This window comes from Bolinopsis microptera, chromosome 1 (genome assembly GCF_026151205.1).
Source record: "Bolinopsis microptera isolate Bmic1 chromosome 1, MBARI_Bmic_1.0, whole genome shotgun sequence".
Lineage (NCBI taxonomy): Eukaryota > Metazoa > Ctenophora > Tentaculata > Lobata > Bolinopsidae > Bolinopsis > Bolinopsis microptera.
The window spans coordinates 10143681-10158735 of record NC_087072.1 but is presented as its reverse complement, the minus strand read 5'-3'; the positions used below and the strand labels follow the sequence as shown (position 1 = coordinate 10158735).

Here is a 15055-nt window from a genome sequence, read left to right as displayed (position 1 = left end):
GAAGCGGCGCGCGCTACTTCGAAGAAATTTAGACGAGTACAGAGTAATATCAATTATTGATACTTACCTGGGGACCCCAGGCTATTATGTTCATAAACATTCATAAACATTAATAAAGATTTGGCGGAATGACAGGCTGAGCGCGGCCCAGTAAATTGATACATGTTTCGCGCGCGAAAAGTGGCATGCAACGTATGTCAAATCAACAATCAATTAACATCCGTCAATAAATTGGTATACAATATACACGCGCGTTTATAATTATTGTTGTGGCTGTGCTACCGATCATCGCGCGATAATTGTCAATTAATGGGTGATACTCGTAAAATATTTGTTCCAGCACCGTCGATGAGTCCAACTCGGCGCGCGTCCTGGTAGGTTATAAACCTACAAGTAGACGGTTGAAACAAATATTTTACGATATCACGAGTATCACCCGTTAAATATAATCGCACGATAATATTAATCGTTTTAAAAACGATAATCGCAAATATAATAGTTATATATGATTGATAGCAATATTTTAAAGTTTTCATAACATGATTTAATTGTTTTTTGTAGTAGTGCCGCGCATTTTCTTGGAATTATGAAATCTTCAAATCGCATTTAGAATCGAGCGCTACCAGAATTACGGGCGCTTGGTAACGCGCCAATAATGCTGGATAGATGCGCTACTAGGTTGTGTTTCAATTCATTACATCATTTTAACTTTGCGTGTTGTTCCTGTTCATATTATGACGTCATTTATATTTTGCTATATATACTAGACAGGCTGCATGCCTATTTCATAGATAAACATAATGGTGAATATCGTTTGTCATATATGTTCTCCTTAAAGTCTCTGCTCATTAACTGGTCTTAATATACACAATATTATAGGAATCTATAAAATAATACAATGCAGATATGTCACAAAGAATGAGAATGTTTGCGGGATTAACTGTTACCCGGCAGCTCAAACCACTCGGGGAGAGGAAGCAGCAATGGGAGTAAGTTATTGATAATTGCTATTTCATTTAAAATATTGAATATAATCTTCGGTAACTATAGTTATATAATATACATTTACCTTGGAGCTTGAACTGTGTGATTGTTTATTTGGTGTAAGATTACTGATTGATGCTTGTAGTAATAATGTTCTATCTAGGAAGTTTAGGAGGCGGAACCCCTCACTGGTAAATGATAAGGAGATACGGGAGGCTGTCGGCAGGTTCTGCCATATAGAAGGTAAGATATTAAGCAATATAATTATAAAGGTGATATTGTTTCATAAAATCAGCACTTGAAACTAGTATACTAGTGGTTTGTAACACAGAAACTTGATTTATATTCCTTTTCAGGGTCAGCAGTTACGGAGGACATGCTGCGGGAAGTGAGTCTGAGGTATAAGAAAATGAGAGCTGACCGCAAGCACAGACTTGGCAAGGTTAAAAGGATAGGAGGAATCACCGCTGATGTGGCGGTCCAGACAGAATCCCTGCACAGCTTAGAGTGCAAGGTAATAAACTGTAGGTTAATGAAAGTGTCATTAATTATTAAAACATTACTCAAAAAATAAGATCTGAAGTCATGCTTTTTAAAATGTTTTAAATATTCCATCATTAAATTCAGGAGTGCACAACATATGCGATGAAGCATGTGTGTCAAATTAGGGCAAGTGAGCTGGCCCAACTACAGTCTGAGGTGTTGCTAAGGCAATGCTCTTCACCCCCAAATGCCTCGACCATCAAGGTTGGTTAGAGATGTCACTTTTGAGTTACCCTGCATCATGTTTTATTCACTGAGAGACCTTGGGTCAGAAAACTGATCCGACCCCAAGAGGGGTCAGATCACGTTTTAGTGATGTGATCCATGGATTGAGTATAATTGACACAGAAATGGGCTAGATCTGGGGTAGAGTTCACATGTCAATTCTGTAAATCATAGCTGCATACATTAAGAAGTAAACATGATCTGACTGCTCGACTCGTAGATCACATAAGGGACGGGAGCTCTTGCTAAAGCGGGGGTTCTCGTATCAAGGGATGTGAGACGTACTTGCCAAAGGGGAGTGAACCGATCAAGTGTTCTTAGGTATAAATATACAAGTGCTTGATTCTGACGGATATATCTACACCAGGAAGAAATCTGATGACAGCGTCCTCTCCTCTGCTTGGCGTTGCCAGAAGAACAAAACTCTTAAATGTCCCTGCCACTGCTACCTCGCTCTCACAGACAACACTCTTTCCATTGGACGTAAACCACACAACCACGATTCGGATTCGGCTACCCCACAGAGACTCGAACTCCTTACAACGCTCAAGAGGTAGGCTGCAGAACAACCCCTGTCGGTAACTCAGAACCTGATATCAACCAGACGCTACCTAATATGGAATCCCTAGGAAAAGTCGTCCAACGAGCCAGAGCTTCTGCTTCCGGATCTGCCCAACATACCGAGTCGAAGACTTCTCTTGAATTCGTTCTTCCTCCCAGCTGCACATCTACGAGAAGAGACGAACAATTTATCCTCTTTGATGGGAAAACTGACCGAGATGTGAGAATCATAGCTGACCGAGATGTGAGAATAACATCATATCAGCAAAAAATTTAAAGTTAGATATTTTAAGGATAAGATTTTTGCGAGAGACGCAAGGCTGGTTGCGTTTTTAGCTTTTGTCCCAGTAGCTGATGTTGAGGAGGCTTTCTTTGAAATAACTTTCCACATCCAATCTAACTATCCTGAGTTGATGGTTGTTGTGAATTATTTCGAGAAAACCTACTTAGGGTCAGCCATTGTAGACAGTGAGGTGAGGGTTCCTCCCACATATCCTCTAGAGTTCTGGAATCATTTCGCCAGTATTCTTCAGGATCCGGAGTACCCTCGGACCTCTAACATGGTGGAGGGGTTTCACAGCGGTTTCAGAACCCGAGTGAATCGCCCAAAGCCCTCTGTTTAAGAATATTTTCGTGCTATTAAGGAGCAACAGGTCGTTACAGACTATCATCTGGATCGGCTTGCTGTTGGAAAGACTCCTTCCAAAAAGAAGAGGATTTCCAGCAGTATTCTGTACGACCTTTGTTCTTTCTATACGACATACCCAACAAAGATTGAGTACTTGTTCGCTGTTGCGAAATACTTTGGTAATAATTTTGAGTAATTTGTTGTATTCTGAAGTATTATATCATTAATCGATTTAACATTTTAATAACATTTTATAACGAACCAATACATTGTCTCAATTTAAAACATGTTCACTTCTTAATTTATAGCTTCTATGTACAGAGTTGTCATATGAACTCTACCCCAGATCTAGCCCATTTCTAGCTCAATTATATTCAATCCATGGATCACATCACTAATTATACGACACAAGCTTGAAGCTTGCATGTTAATTACTAACCCCGTTAACCACCCCGTTAAACATTATGTGTCTAGAACGAGAGAGGAGGCAGCGCTCAATGGTAAAGAAAGTGACAGCAGGATCAGACCTGTTCAAGTCACTGAGACGCTAATTTGTTTGACATATTTGTCATGTTGCCCACACTAATCTTGTATGAGGCCCTGTTTGTTTCAGGAGCCCACACTAATCTTGTATGAGGCCCTGTTTGATTCAGGAGCCCACACTAATCTTGTATGAGGCCCTGTTTGTTTCAGGAGCCCACACTCATCTTGTATGAGGCCCTGTTTGATTCAGGAGCCCACACTAATCTTGTATGAGGCCCTGTTTGTTTCAGGAGCCCACACTAATCTTGTATGCGGCCCTGTTTGATTCAGGAGCCCACACTAATCTTGTATGAGGCCCTGTTTGTTTCAGGAGCCCACACTAATCTTGTATGAGGCCCTGTTTGTTTCAGGAGCCCACACTAATCTTGTGTGAGGCCCTGTTTGTTTCAGGAGCCCACAGTAATCTTGTATGAGGCCCGGTTTGTTTCAGGAGCCCACACTCATCTTGTATGAGGCCCTGTTTGTTTCAGGAGCCCACACTCATCTTGTATGAGGCTCTGTTTGTTTCAGGAGCCCACACTAATATTGTATGAGGCCCTGTTTGTTTCAGGAACCCACACTAATATTGTATGAGGCAATGTGTGTTTCAAGAGCCCACACTAATTGCGTATGAGGCCATGTATTCCCCTCAAATTTTCATCAAAATAACCTGGTTTTATTGTCTCTATTAAAGTTGTTTCTCGGACTGTAGAATGCAATACTGTTTCAAAATAAGTGTTGAGTTTTTTACGAATTTATGATCCCTTTTGAAAAATATACTACAACTAATACAACAACATGTAAAAGTCTGTCTAATGAGGTGAGGTTAAAGGTTTATCGCATCGTTAGTACGGGTAATGCCTCTCAATGAATCGTCGATCGTGAATGAATGGGTAAGGCAATCGACCGATTTCATTCTTAATAATTCGTGATTCTTCGATCATCAATTTCAGGTAAAATAAAAACACAGCCCATGGGCCCAGCTAGCTCAGGAACAAATTTTATTTATCGATCCTGCATGCGCGTTACGTACCATAAATAGGGCGCGTGACCACACCAAGAACTACGCCGCTTCCATCCAAGACTGAAATTTGCAACCTCAGTGGGACAGAGGGACAATGAACTATACTAGGTAACTCTCGATAAATGCCATTTCTGCAACAATCCAATCATATAATACGTGAATAGCAGCTCCGAATCAGGAGGTAAGTAGTGTGCACTGAACATTATGGAAATTTCGGGATTTTCTCTCTAATTGAAATGTTACCAGTGGCAGCGAACTACGCCCATAGTATATCGTACCGTCTGATATTTGATCATATTTAGCTCACCCAACCACTGAACCACTCCAGACGCTTACTCAAAATCCACAACTTTACTTTCAACAATATTACCATTCAGCAAACCTTAAGATTCAGTCCATTAATGAGTTAAAAAACATTTCTTAACAGAGTCAAATTGTTATTTTCATCATTTCAACAAAACCGAATAAACAAAAGTCTGTTTTACATACAATTTGAAATGATTTTATCTTCCTGTGTACAATTAACATTTTCAAAAACATTGGATATTATAGAAATGTCCCGTTATCTCAAGAAAAATTGTCTGCTTCTCATTTTCTCTACAGATAATCTGAACGAATGGAGTAAAATATCTAGCGTTAAAAACAATGTCAGAATAATCTTACTGTCAAAATACATTTTAACAGTTCTAAAACTGGGAAATACGTTCAAAGATGCGTGAAAAAGGATAATAGTACAAAAAGCTTGGGTGTCAGGTATATAAAAATGCTTGATAATAATATAACGCATATTATCGTGTTGAAGTTACTTTGGCTATACACAATTTAGAGGTCAAAATACCTGACATTCTCAACATATTTGTTCAACATTTGGGTGAGACACTATTTAGGCAACATAACACAGTGCAGTGCAAGTGGTTTTTTAAACATCTTTAACATTGAACAAATAATCTCAATAATATTTTAAGCCATTAAATACTGATCCTCCTGTAATTTACACTATACTAGGCGGCGTTGACATATATTATTTCTCGGCCATTTTTAGAATTCCTCTGGAATCACTTTTACACAAAGATATTGTGTAGAGGTTACATTAGCGTAATCATTTAGAAACCCCCTGAAGAGTAATATGAAAACGGTCTTGTTCATTCAAAACTTGAGTTTAACAAGTTGCTCAATACAACATTTCCGTGGTAACATGACGTCAATTAAAAATTAATGAGAATAAGTAATTGCGGCATTTGAATGAGACTATTAATATTTACAATTATAAAATTCCTTCAATAAGAAATCCTGCTAGTCCTGGCTAGGTATGAAAACACGGCTTGTTAAAAGCACATCAATAATTGCTCCATTACAAATAAAAAACTCATGACATGAGCACATTTCTTCCCTTCTGTCAAACCAACACCACCGCTGCAAACATTTAACCGACCCCATTTCGGTCAAAAAACCTCCTAACATTATTACAAAACAAAGCTTATCTAGAGTAGGGTCCACTGTTATCTCTAACCCGAGGTAACTGGCGTCTGCTATTGTCCACTAGAGGCGAGTATGATAGCGGGGCATTACGAGAAACTCCCGATGAAGATGAAGCTGCTGCTTGGGGGTGGATGGCAGTGCGCATGGCACTGGAGAGAGAAGGAGACGCATTGGATTGGGTCGGGGCTGCATCTCGTTGGAAGGAAGTAGCTATGTTTTTGTTGCTTGAATAGGAAGGTGGAGATGCCATGATGTCGTTGTAGCAGGGAGGTGGATCTTCTGTAGTCCAACTCTTGTCGTCATCCTCGACGTCTCTTCTGCTGATTGCAATCTGGAAGAACGAAAATTGTTAAATCATCGCAATAAAAATCTAGCTATTTGCTGTTTGTAATTCATGTGTTGAATATTTTTTTCAATTTTAGAAGGATAAACTATTTTTCGACATCTAGATGCAAGATAAAATTGAAACGTTTTATTTCAATTCAATTATTAGAACGGCTGCACGTTGTTTATAAAAACAATTGCACGTATGAGAAGTGGATTGCTAGCGGTCGAACACAGGACTGAATAAAAATTAGTGAAATGTTATTTATAGCGTTTATAAATGCTATAAATAGAGTTCCCGCTGGCTTTACACATCATATGTATTAAAACTCGAACCATAAAGGTTTCGAAATTTTGTTTAAAGTGCCGAAGCCTTGATGGTAAAATTAATGGTGTGCCGGAATTAGATGTAATTTCTATCTGAAACTCATGCCAGATATTAGATGTTAGTGTAAGATATTAGATGTTAGTGTAACGCTCATTAGATAATAGCCACTTTTCGTATCCATTATCTGGCTCCAAGCAAAACATCATTAAGTCTCGTCTTTGGCTTCGAACCTTTTTATAAACATGTAATATGTTTGGACAGGACTGAGAGGGTAATTTTATGAATGCGCATTTCAACTGGCTGCACGGCAAGTGCAATGTAAGTACATATCTGTGGATAGTACACAATTAAAACATTAAAGGTCTGTGGATATTACACACGATTTTCCCGTGATTTGAACGTTTCCTGGATTTCATCTCGGACCACCTAACTCCCGATATCGCTAATTTCGGACCAACTAATTCCGGACCTTTTTAACTTCGGAAAAATGGCCTTTTTCACGGTTTTTATTTGCTCCGGGGTTGGATATTTCACTGTAGTGTTGCTAAATCTTAAAGTTTTATATTTATAGGGAGCGATGTAACAGTCAATATATTCAATGTTGCCATGGGGTGGCAAGTCCCCATTCATCGAATCCCACTAGTTTCAATGCCTCCTAATATATACTAGCAACAGAAATTATTGATCTTGGTGAAACAAGTATGGTCTAGAAAATATTTCACAGCGATTGTGTTCGTCATTCACAATTAGGCGACAGGATTAGTGAAGAGTGAAGTTACCCGTAACGTAATTATCAAGGGAGTGCCGAGTTGGATCATCTGATATGACAAGTAACATGATAGCAACCATAGGTGATGTGAGAAATTATGGGACAGGCCCTCAATCCTAATGCAGTTTAACAATTCCCAAAATGTTACTACGGAATTAAGGATTAAATCATAAGAGGGATAAGAGCAGTGCTGTAGCTTACCTTAATTCCCAAAAATTTGGGCGACAAAAAATTTGAGCGGGCCTCTCGCCCAAATTTTTTGCAGACCAAATTAATTGCATAAATCTTTTCCGTCTGCTAAATTTTTTGCTAACCAAACTTTTGGCATTTGGCCTGTACTGGCCCTGAAATCTATAGAAAGATGGCTTTTTCTTCATATCCAAGTGAAATAATATTTGAAATTTTAGTTTTCTAATCTGTCATTCATGGCTTGACCAAGTAAAAAGGCTTATATTTTAAATGAATAGAAATAACTGGAATACCTTATCGGACCTTATTTGGACGGACATTACATGAACGGACATAATTGTGAACGTAATATGAACGCTCGAAGGCATTCAAAACCATCAAAAATCCGAATTTTTTTCAATTTTTGACGTTTTTTTAATTTCAGCAAATGATTTTTTAATTCATTTTTTATACAGTAAGTAAGAATAGCAGTCATTAAGCAGTAAAAATGTTAAAATATGTGTACATGATCACTGATCAGTGTCTAATATCACATATCATCTTCATTAAATGGGTTTTCGTGCATGAAATAGTCCATGCTTAAACAAGCATCAGTGATTTCTAGCTTTGTGGAAACCTTTTTTATCATACTACCCCGGTCCTGAATTTCAGTGTTAACTTTTACAAGCCCTTCGGCGTGAAGTGGTTTTATCTTAGACAACTTTAGGTTAACCTTAACATCACGTAAAGCTTTCCTAGTACTGTTTCATTACCTCCCCTCAGTAATATGAACTATAAAAACGTCGGACAATGTCCTTGGCAACACGATTTACCGTAATGTCTAGAGGCTGGAACAAGTTTGTCATGTTGGCGCGGCGGGGACTAGCTCATGAACTATGTTGATGAGTGCCACCATTTCGTTGACTTTTTCCGCCAAGTGACCCTTGAAAACATCATATACTAGTAGAGTTTTCTGTGCCTCCGGCAGACCAAGGAGAACCTTTCCGTCGTTAACTTACGGCACAATAAAGTTCTCATAGTTATCATATTCTGAAACAATTTTAACGGACTTTAACTTGGACGGACATTAATTGAACGGACTTTATTTGAACGGACATTAAGATGAACGCTAGGGCCTCCAGCGTTCAAGTAATGTCCGTCCAAATAAGGTCCGATAAGGTAGCTAACAGCTACTAATAAAACAAATGGCTAGAGGTACGGATAGCTAGAGATTTAAACAAGATCTGCAAATGGATTATCATCCACCGTAAAGTCTGATCTACAAGCATCAGTTATACCCGACTTCTCAAAGCCTTTCCTTATGTCATCTTGATCTAGCCTCCCTTTTAAATATACAAAAAGTTCGTTGATGCAACGAGCGTGTACTTCACGGATCACTGTCAAGCGGGTATCAATTTTCACATTGTCTGATGAAACTCCTCCATTGAGCTGACACACTATGTGTTTCGCGTACCAATCTTCGTACTTATTGCGCATGAATTTCTTAGCCAGTCCATTGATAGATATGTCCAGGGGCTGTAGATGATGGGTCATATTAGCTGGAACTTTCTGTAGGATGCAGTTGTTGGCTGTCATCAGATCTTTTAGTGTCTGTGTGTGTTGGGCCCGAAACACATCTGATATCAGTAGCGCTTTCTGCTCAGGGTTGTTGATGGAGGCTCGAACTGATTCTATGTGGGGAAAAAGGATTTTCTCAAAGAACTGGACACTGGTCAGGGTATTAGACCAATGGTTGTAGGTATGGGTAGTACATGCTTAAAATTGAAAGCAAAATGACTGGAATAATAAGGAATAATAATGAACTAGGCAAATACCTAACTGAAATTTTAGTGGAAAATCGTTCATTTTTCGAAGAATTTGTGCCCGAATTTTCGGTCGCCCAAATGAGTTCAACTTTTCTGCCCAAATTTTTCGGGCTCAAATAAATTGTGCTCAATATAATGGCACACAAATTTTTGGGAACTAAGGTATTAGATTAAGGTACACTTTAAAGACATGACACAGCACATGACACAGGACAAGTCTCCTTTAAGCGGCTGTCATGGACTTATTACCTAATTAAACGTGATTAAGAAGACAGCTGGAAGAAATTGATGTATTAGATTTCCTTGTCCACCTCACGAAACAGGACACGAGATTAAGCACAGGGTCACAACCAGGTCACATATTTAATCTGTTTTAAAATAGTTTAAAACATGAGGCAAGGTATAATTACAGACCGTTCCAATGTGTAAACACTCAGTACTCTTGTTGTGCGAGAAGATAAAATGTTACAACAACGAACCTGGTGGCCCAGCGGTCTGTAGTGAGCCTCCAGCTCCAGTTTAGCCCGGTGTATCCGGCGTTCTAGCTGACGTTTCTGGTAAAACCGGAAGTAGAAGAACAGAGCACATATCAGGATCGTGATCAATGAGAGGATTACCCTGAGGAATAAGAATGTGTTTATATTCTGCACGTTCCATTCATTATTAAATGTTAAATTCTGAATTCTCCGACAGAAAATTCAGCACACTTCCTGTATAATCGCGGTATCAAATAGTCATTGTTGTTAAGTATAATCCGATCTAGAGTAAGGCACGGAATGGATGAGACGTTATTGCGGAACAATCCGATTACACTGCCAGTAATCTGATTTTCTCATCTATCAGGAAACTCGATAGTAATACTGAGTATCGAGTGTAGAGTGAGGATAGTACTGGGGAGACCATTAGAGCAGCTGCTGTGTACTGCACTCACAACCCACTGTACTAATTGTACAGAGTGTAATGCATGTGTATTGTAGTTCAACCAGAGGAACCGCTGGTCACGTGGTCGCTGCTTTGTGTTGGTAGAGACTTACATTTGTAGTGGGTAGCAGTGCCCTGATAGGTTAGTACCACGCCACATGACGTTATGCATTATGCAGTGAACTCTGGGAATTACTGGACACAATATGTAATGTTCAGTATTGAGGTGTGATGTAATGATAAGTGGTGGACTGTGTGCTGTCAGCAAGATTGTAGCGTTCTTCAGGACAAATTATACATTGTAAAATAAGCTTGGTTTTGGTTCAGGTATATTCTTGTTCTTCTTCTTCTTCTTCTTTCTTATGAATGGTCGTACAGAACAATCAAAATGTTTTGACCAATTAACTCTTCTTCGTTACGACTCACTTATAAAGTAATTACCTCTTCATTCGTCTCGGTGCTTGTCTTGGCAACCAAATTAAAGGCATTTACGATTAGGGGAGTCAGCAATGTTCATATTGAACATAACATTCGCCTGTAAATATCTGGGATGTGCTGATTTGGCCTATTATATAATAACGTTCAGTAAAATATATGAGAGGCACTGAGAGGAGGAATTTGCAGTAGCACCAGACGCAGTACACTCTTAGTTAACACCCTCCCTCCATTTTATTCAATTACACTACTCACCGGATAACAAAAATTACGCTAAAATAATTGTGCTTCCTGGGAGTGAAGGCCGTTTTAATGAATACCCATACTTTTCGGTGTATACCCTGTTAGATGAATAAATGATATCTAGACTGGAGAGTTGCAGTGTGTATGACAGAGCTGTTTCTGGTGTCGTGTAACAACAGTTTCTGCAGCGCAGAACAATTACATTTAATCAGTCGATGACAGGGAGTAGTAAGAGTAAAAGAGGAGTAAGAGTAAAGGAGGAGTAAGTAAGATAGTACATACCACAGATACCAATCTTTATAGGGGAGAGTGTAGCTGGCATCACAACACCAGGGGCTGTGGGGAACTGTGTAGTTGTAACAGCAGTACTGGTAGGCAGTGCACCTGGGGAATGGAGATCTGTTTAGTGGTGGCTTTCTGCCAAATGGGGGGGGGGGGGGGGGGGGGGTGCGGGGGTTAGACAAATGATCCTGGGGGTTAGCCAATGATCCTGATCTCCACCAGAAGCTATTATTACAAACTTGGGTGTTTATAACTCTGACTGGTTGATGTGAAGAACAAACAACAAAATTCTGTACAAATATATTAGTATTTAGTCGTTACCTGTATTTTCAGTTAATATCAATCAACTGACAACTTGTATAAATAAACGTCTAAAAATACAAAATCAATAAATTTCAGTCTAAGGGTACTACCCGGGCCGGGTAGTACCATTATCAGTAAACAGACTAAGATGAATAGACCAGTGATCTAAGATTTATAATATAATGATACCTTCGATTCTTTGGGCTCTGCGTGATAATTCCCGACAGCTTGCTGGAGGAAATTTGCGGCCCGAAGAACCGAAGGTATTATTTGTTATAACTGTTGACGGAATTCCGCTTGGAACATGTGTAATGTGATACGTGCTCATGATACAATATAGTGTCTAATATATATAGTGCGCCACTGTTATTTGTTATGAAACGTCCTGCCAGCCATTCTGAGGTGACTCGCAATCTGTGCTAATAATACCTTCGGTTCCTTGCGGGAAAATTCTGCAAATTATCAGCTCTCAGTCAGCTCCCACAAGTTTTAGTGCATATAATTCCCGGAAATAGTTATAATATTCGAGACCAGGAACTCACTTGTATTCGAAATCTGGAGCAGTTTCACCAAGAGTTAGATTCTTGATATCATTATAATTCTTTAGCAACACTCTACAAGTTACATCATTTGACATACCTGGTTGGCAAGATATTAAGGAAAAACATAGTAATCAATCAAAATATTAGAAAGAAATATTGTAAACATGATATAGGACATCATGAATGTTAAAATTCCGTGGGATAAAAAAGAATGGTTTTGAAGGATGCATGGTATTTTGGGAGACGAATAACCATTATCTTATCACAAAGATTTAGCAGTATGATAACATACTCATACACAAAACAATCAAAAAATAAAATCAAATATGACAAATAAATGAGTTCCATCATTTAAACTATTTATGATGCTGCCCCTACACCGAGAGGCAATATTGAGTTGCAGTGGAGGAGGAACCTGCTAAGCAGGTCAATAACTTTCTGTACCTCATGAAGCTAATTTTTTCCGTTCACACCCTTTTGTAAAAAGGCAATAGTGAAAGGTTACGAATGGAGGTTTTTGCAGAAAAACGTGGATTTTGGAGATAGCAGTAGGTGGGTCTGAGTATGTCGTGTTCCTTCCGTTCGTTACCATGTAACGAAAAAGCCGCGCGCGTGCAGGTTTTTAGCCTTGTTGTTTGTGACTTATTTTTCTAGCTGTTTCAATATTCATCGAAGGGTCATATTAGTATATGGACACGTTCATTGAAGTTTGAGGATATTGGTAAATTTCTAAAATAGCGTTTTCGACGATAGGGGCTTAATTTTAGCATCTATTAATCTAGCGTGTTCATAAGTTCTGAACATTAGCCACGTGACCCATACTCCCATATGCAGGTTTCAAGATGGGAAATTGGTTCGTCCCAGCCCAACCGAGAACAAAGCCTGGTTTAAGTTCAATACCGAACCACAGTTCCACTTGTGGTAACCGGGTCAGTTGGTAACTGAACAGATTGGCCTGGAGAATGGCATTGTCCTGTCATTCTCAAGCTAACCACCGAGGTAGGGGATTGGATGCCATCCGTCACACCTGGTTCTTGGACTTGTCGCCCTCAGACCCACAGAGGTGGGGTGCACTGTTGGTGGCCTGTCACCCAGGTTGTTGGTGGTATCTCTCCCTCTGCCTCCCCTTTGGACATGCACTGTTGCTGGTGAGTCAGCTGGCAACAGTGTATTATACTATCATATTCATTTTTTCTTCTCCACATTTCTTACACCTCACCCCAACCGTAGGTTCCATAATCCTTGCGGGTAAAGGAACATTCAACCGCAGGTTCCTTGCGGGTAAAGGAACATTAAACGGCAGACTCCTTGCCGGTAAAGGAGCAATCTACGCGTCGGCAGGTTCCTTGCCAGAAAAGGAACGTTGAACAAGTATCGAATCAGTATGGCTATTCCCAGCTTTAGATAGGGACTGCGTGACAGTTTTATCCTTCGGGGACAGCGGAAGCTATGCCAAAATTTTCAGCCGATCCCTTTCATGTGCAAGTTTAACCATCCACAGTTTCTATTACTGATTTTGAGACACCTCCGGAGACTTAATCATGCATGGTTCTTGAGTATAGTTTACTTTTGCTTACAGTTTCTTGCATTTGAATTGAATTTCAAATGTTTCCCCTATTTAATGCATAATTTATCAATATTATTATTATGAGGTGAGCTGATTGGAGCTTATACTTAAAGTTATAGTGAATGGAAATCTAGCGTCCGCCAAAACGAAACAACGGGCGCAATTCTTGTTGCCAATGGTGCATTCAACCTGGCTGCAGCTCTGGAAGATTTGGACAAGGAGACCTATAGCTATAATAACACCTACCACAATTTGCATCTACAAAACTGCTGTTACTGCAATCCTGTTATGCATAGTCTGAAACACTACTAAGAAGCAGATGAAGCGTTTTTGAGGTTTTCCTCTGCCCTCCTTTAGAATATTTAAGATGGTGGTTAAGAAGTGGTTCTGCCTTATCTCCTAGGTTTACAAGGTTTACAAAAAATACATCTTTATTAGAATGTAGATAGTATCAGATCAGCGGTATTAAAATCAAAATCCAAAATCCAAGTAGAAGCAGTGAGCAGCAGTTTCTTTGCACTTAGCCCCTCCTGTGCTGGGGACCCCAGTCTGATAATGATCATAAATAGGATGAGTGCCACACAGTAAGTCGTACTTCGAAGCAATTTGCCTCAAGAAAAACTTTGCCTCGAGGAAAAAAGTTAAGTGGGCTACTTTGGAAAAATTTAAGTGAGTATCATCCAACAAAAATTATATGCACGGCGCGTCGTATTTATTAAATCAACATTTAAATATTTTTTGATGATTATTTGACAAAATTTGAATTTGAATAAAATTTGCGCAGTTAAACAAATGGCACTTAAACTCGTACAGTATTTAAAATTTAGTCGAAGTATTACTGGGCCGCGCTCAGCCTGTCACATCGAAATATTAACATTAACAATTAAAATATTAACACCGTCAAGTCGCGGCGCGCGCCGCACGCTAGACACCGGAGACTATAGTGCAAAGGAACTGCTGCTCACTGCTGCTCACTGCTGCTAACTGCTGCTCACGGCTGCTATGGGCGCGCGCGCGACAGCAGCAGTTAGCAGCAGTTTCTTTGCACTATAGTCCTCCTGTGTAGATGTAGTATAGTAAAATATAAAATAACGTATTCCTTTAACCAGAGCCCTTTGTATCACGTCGTGACCCCCATTTTCGTTTCACTGTAGAGTTTTTACGATACAGGGGGAGCCGCGCATTGGTGCGCGGTGGGTCATACAACGTATGAGAAAGAGCCCACTGGTCGCGCTTGCAGTAGCAACAACAACAATGAACAACAAAAACAACAAGCGTATTACAGGATTGATGGTTATGTAAAAGTAATATATAAATTATCATGAATGAAATTGTAGGTTTATAACCTACCAAGAAGCGCGACTCGTCGACGGTCCTGAAC

The 15055-nt window shown here is 39.5% G+C and overlaps 2 protein-coding genes across 4 annotated transcripts in view; one reads left to right on the top strand and one right to left on the bottom strand.

Annotated features, from left to right (window-relative positions):
• The window catches only part of LOC134812298 (uncharacterized), a 42479-nt gene extending 40268 nt beyond the window's left edge, over positions 1-2211 (top strand). Inside the window, exons 2-6 of one of the 3 annotated variants that reach the window (XM_063819682.1) lie at positions 905-989; positions 1148-1227; positions 1341-1498; positions 1612-1731; positions 2120-2211. In XM_063819682.1, coding sequence (XP_063675752.1) covers positions 907-989; positions 1148-1227; positions 1341-1498; positions 1612-1731; positions 2120-2131 — 453 coding nt within the window. In that variant the 5' untranslated portion in view covers positions 905-906 and the 3' untranslated portion in view covers positions 2132-2211. Of the gene's footprint in view, positions 1-891; positions 990-1147; positions 1228-1340; positions 1499-1611; positions 1732-2119 lie in introns of those variants that run through there. The other 2 variants (XM_063819688.1, XM_063819695.1) reach the window with 2 other exon arrangements.
• Positions 2212-4190: 1979 nt separating this feature from the next.
• On the bottom strand, positions 4191-12202 carry LOC134820024 (uncharacterized). Its single transcript, XM_063830203.1, has 4 exons — positions 12108-12202; positions 11263-11364; positions 9861-9999; positions 4191-6297 (listed from the first exon to the last, which is right to left on the bottom strand). Exons 1-4 carry the CDS (start codon positions 12200-12202, stop codon positions 5965-5967), a joined length of 669 nt encoding a protein of 222 aa, XP_063686273.1. The 3' UTR covers positions 4191-5964.
• Between the last annotated feature and the right edge of the window lie 2853 nt (positions 12203-15055).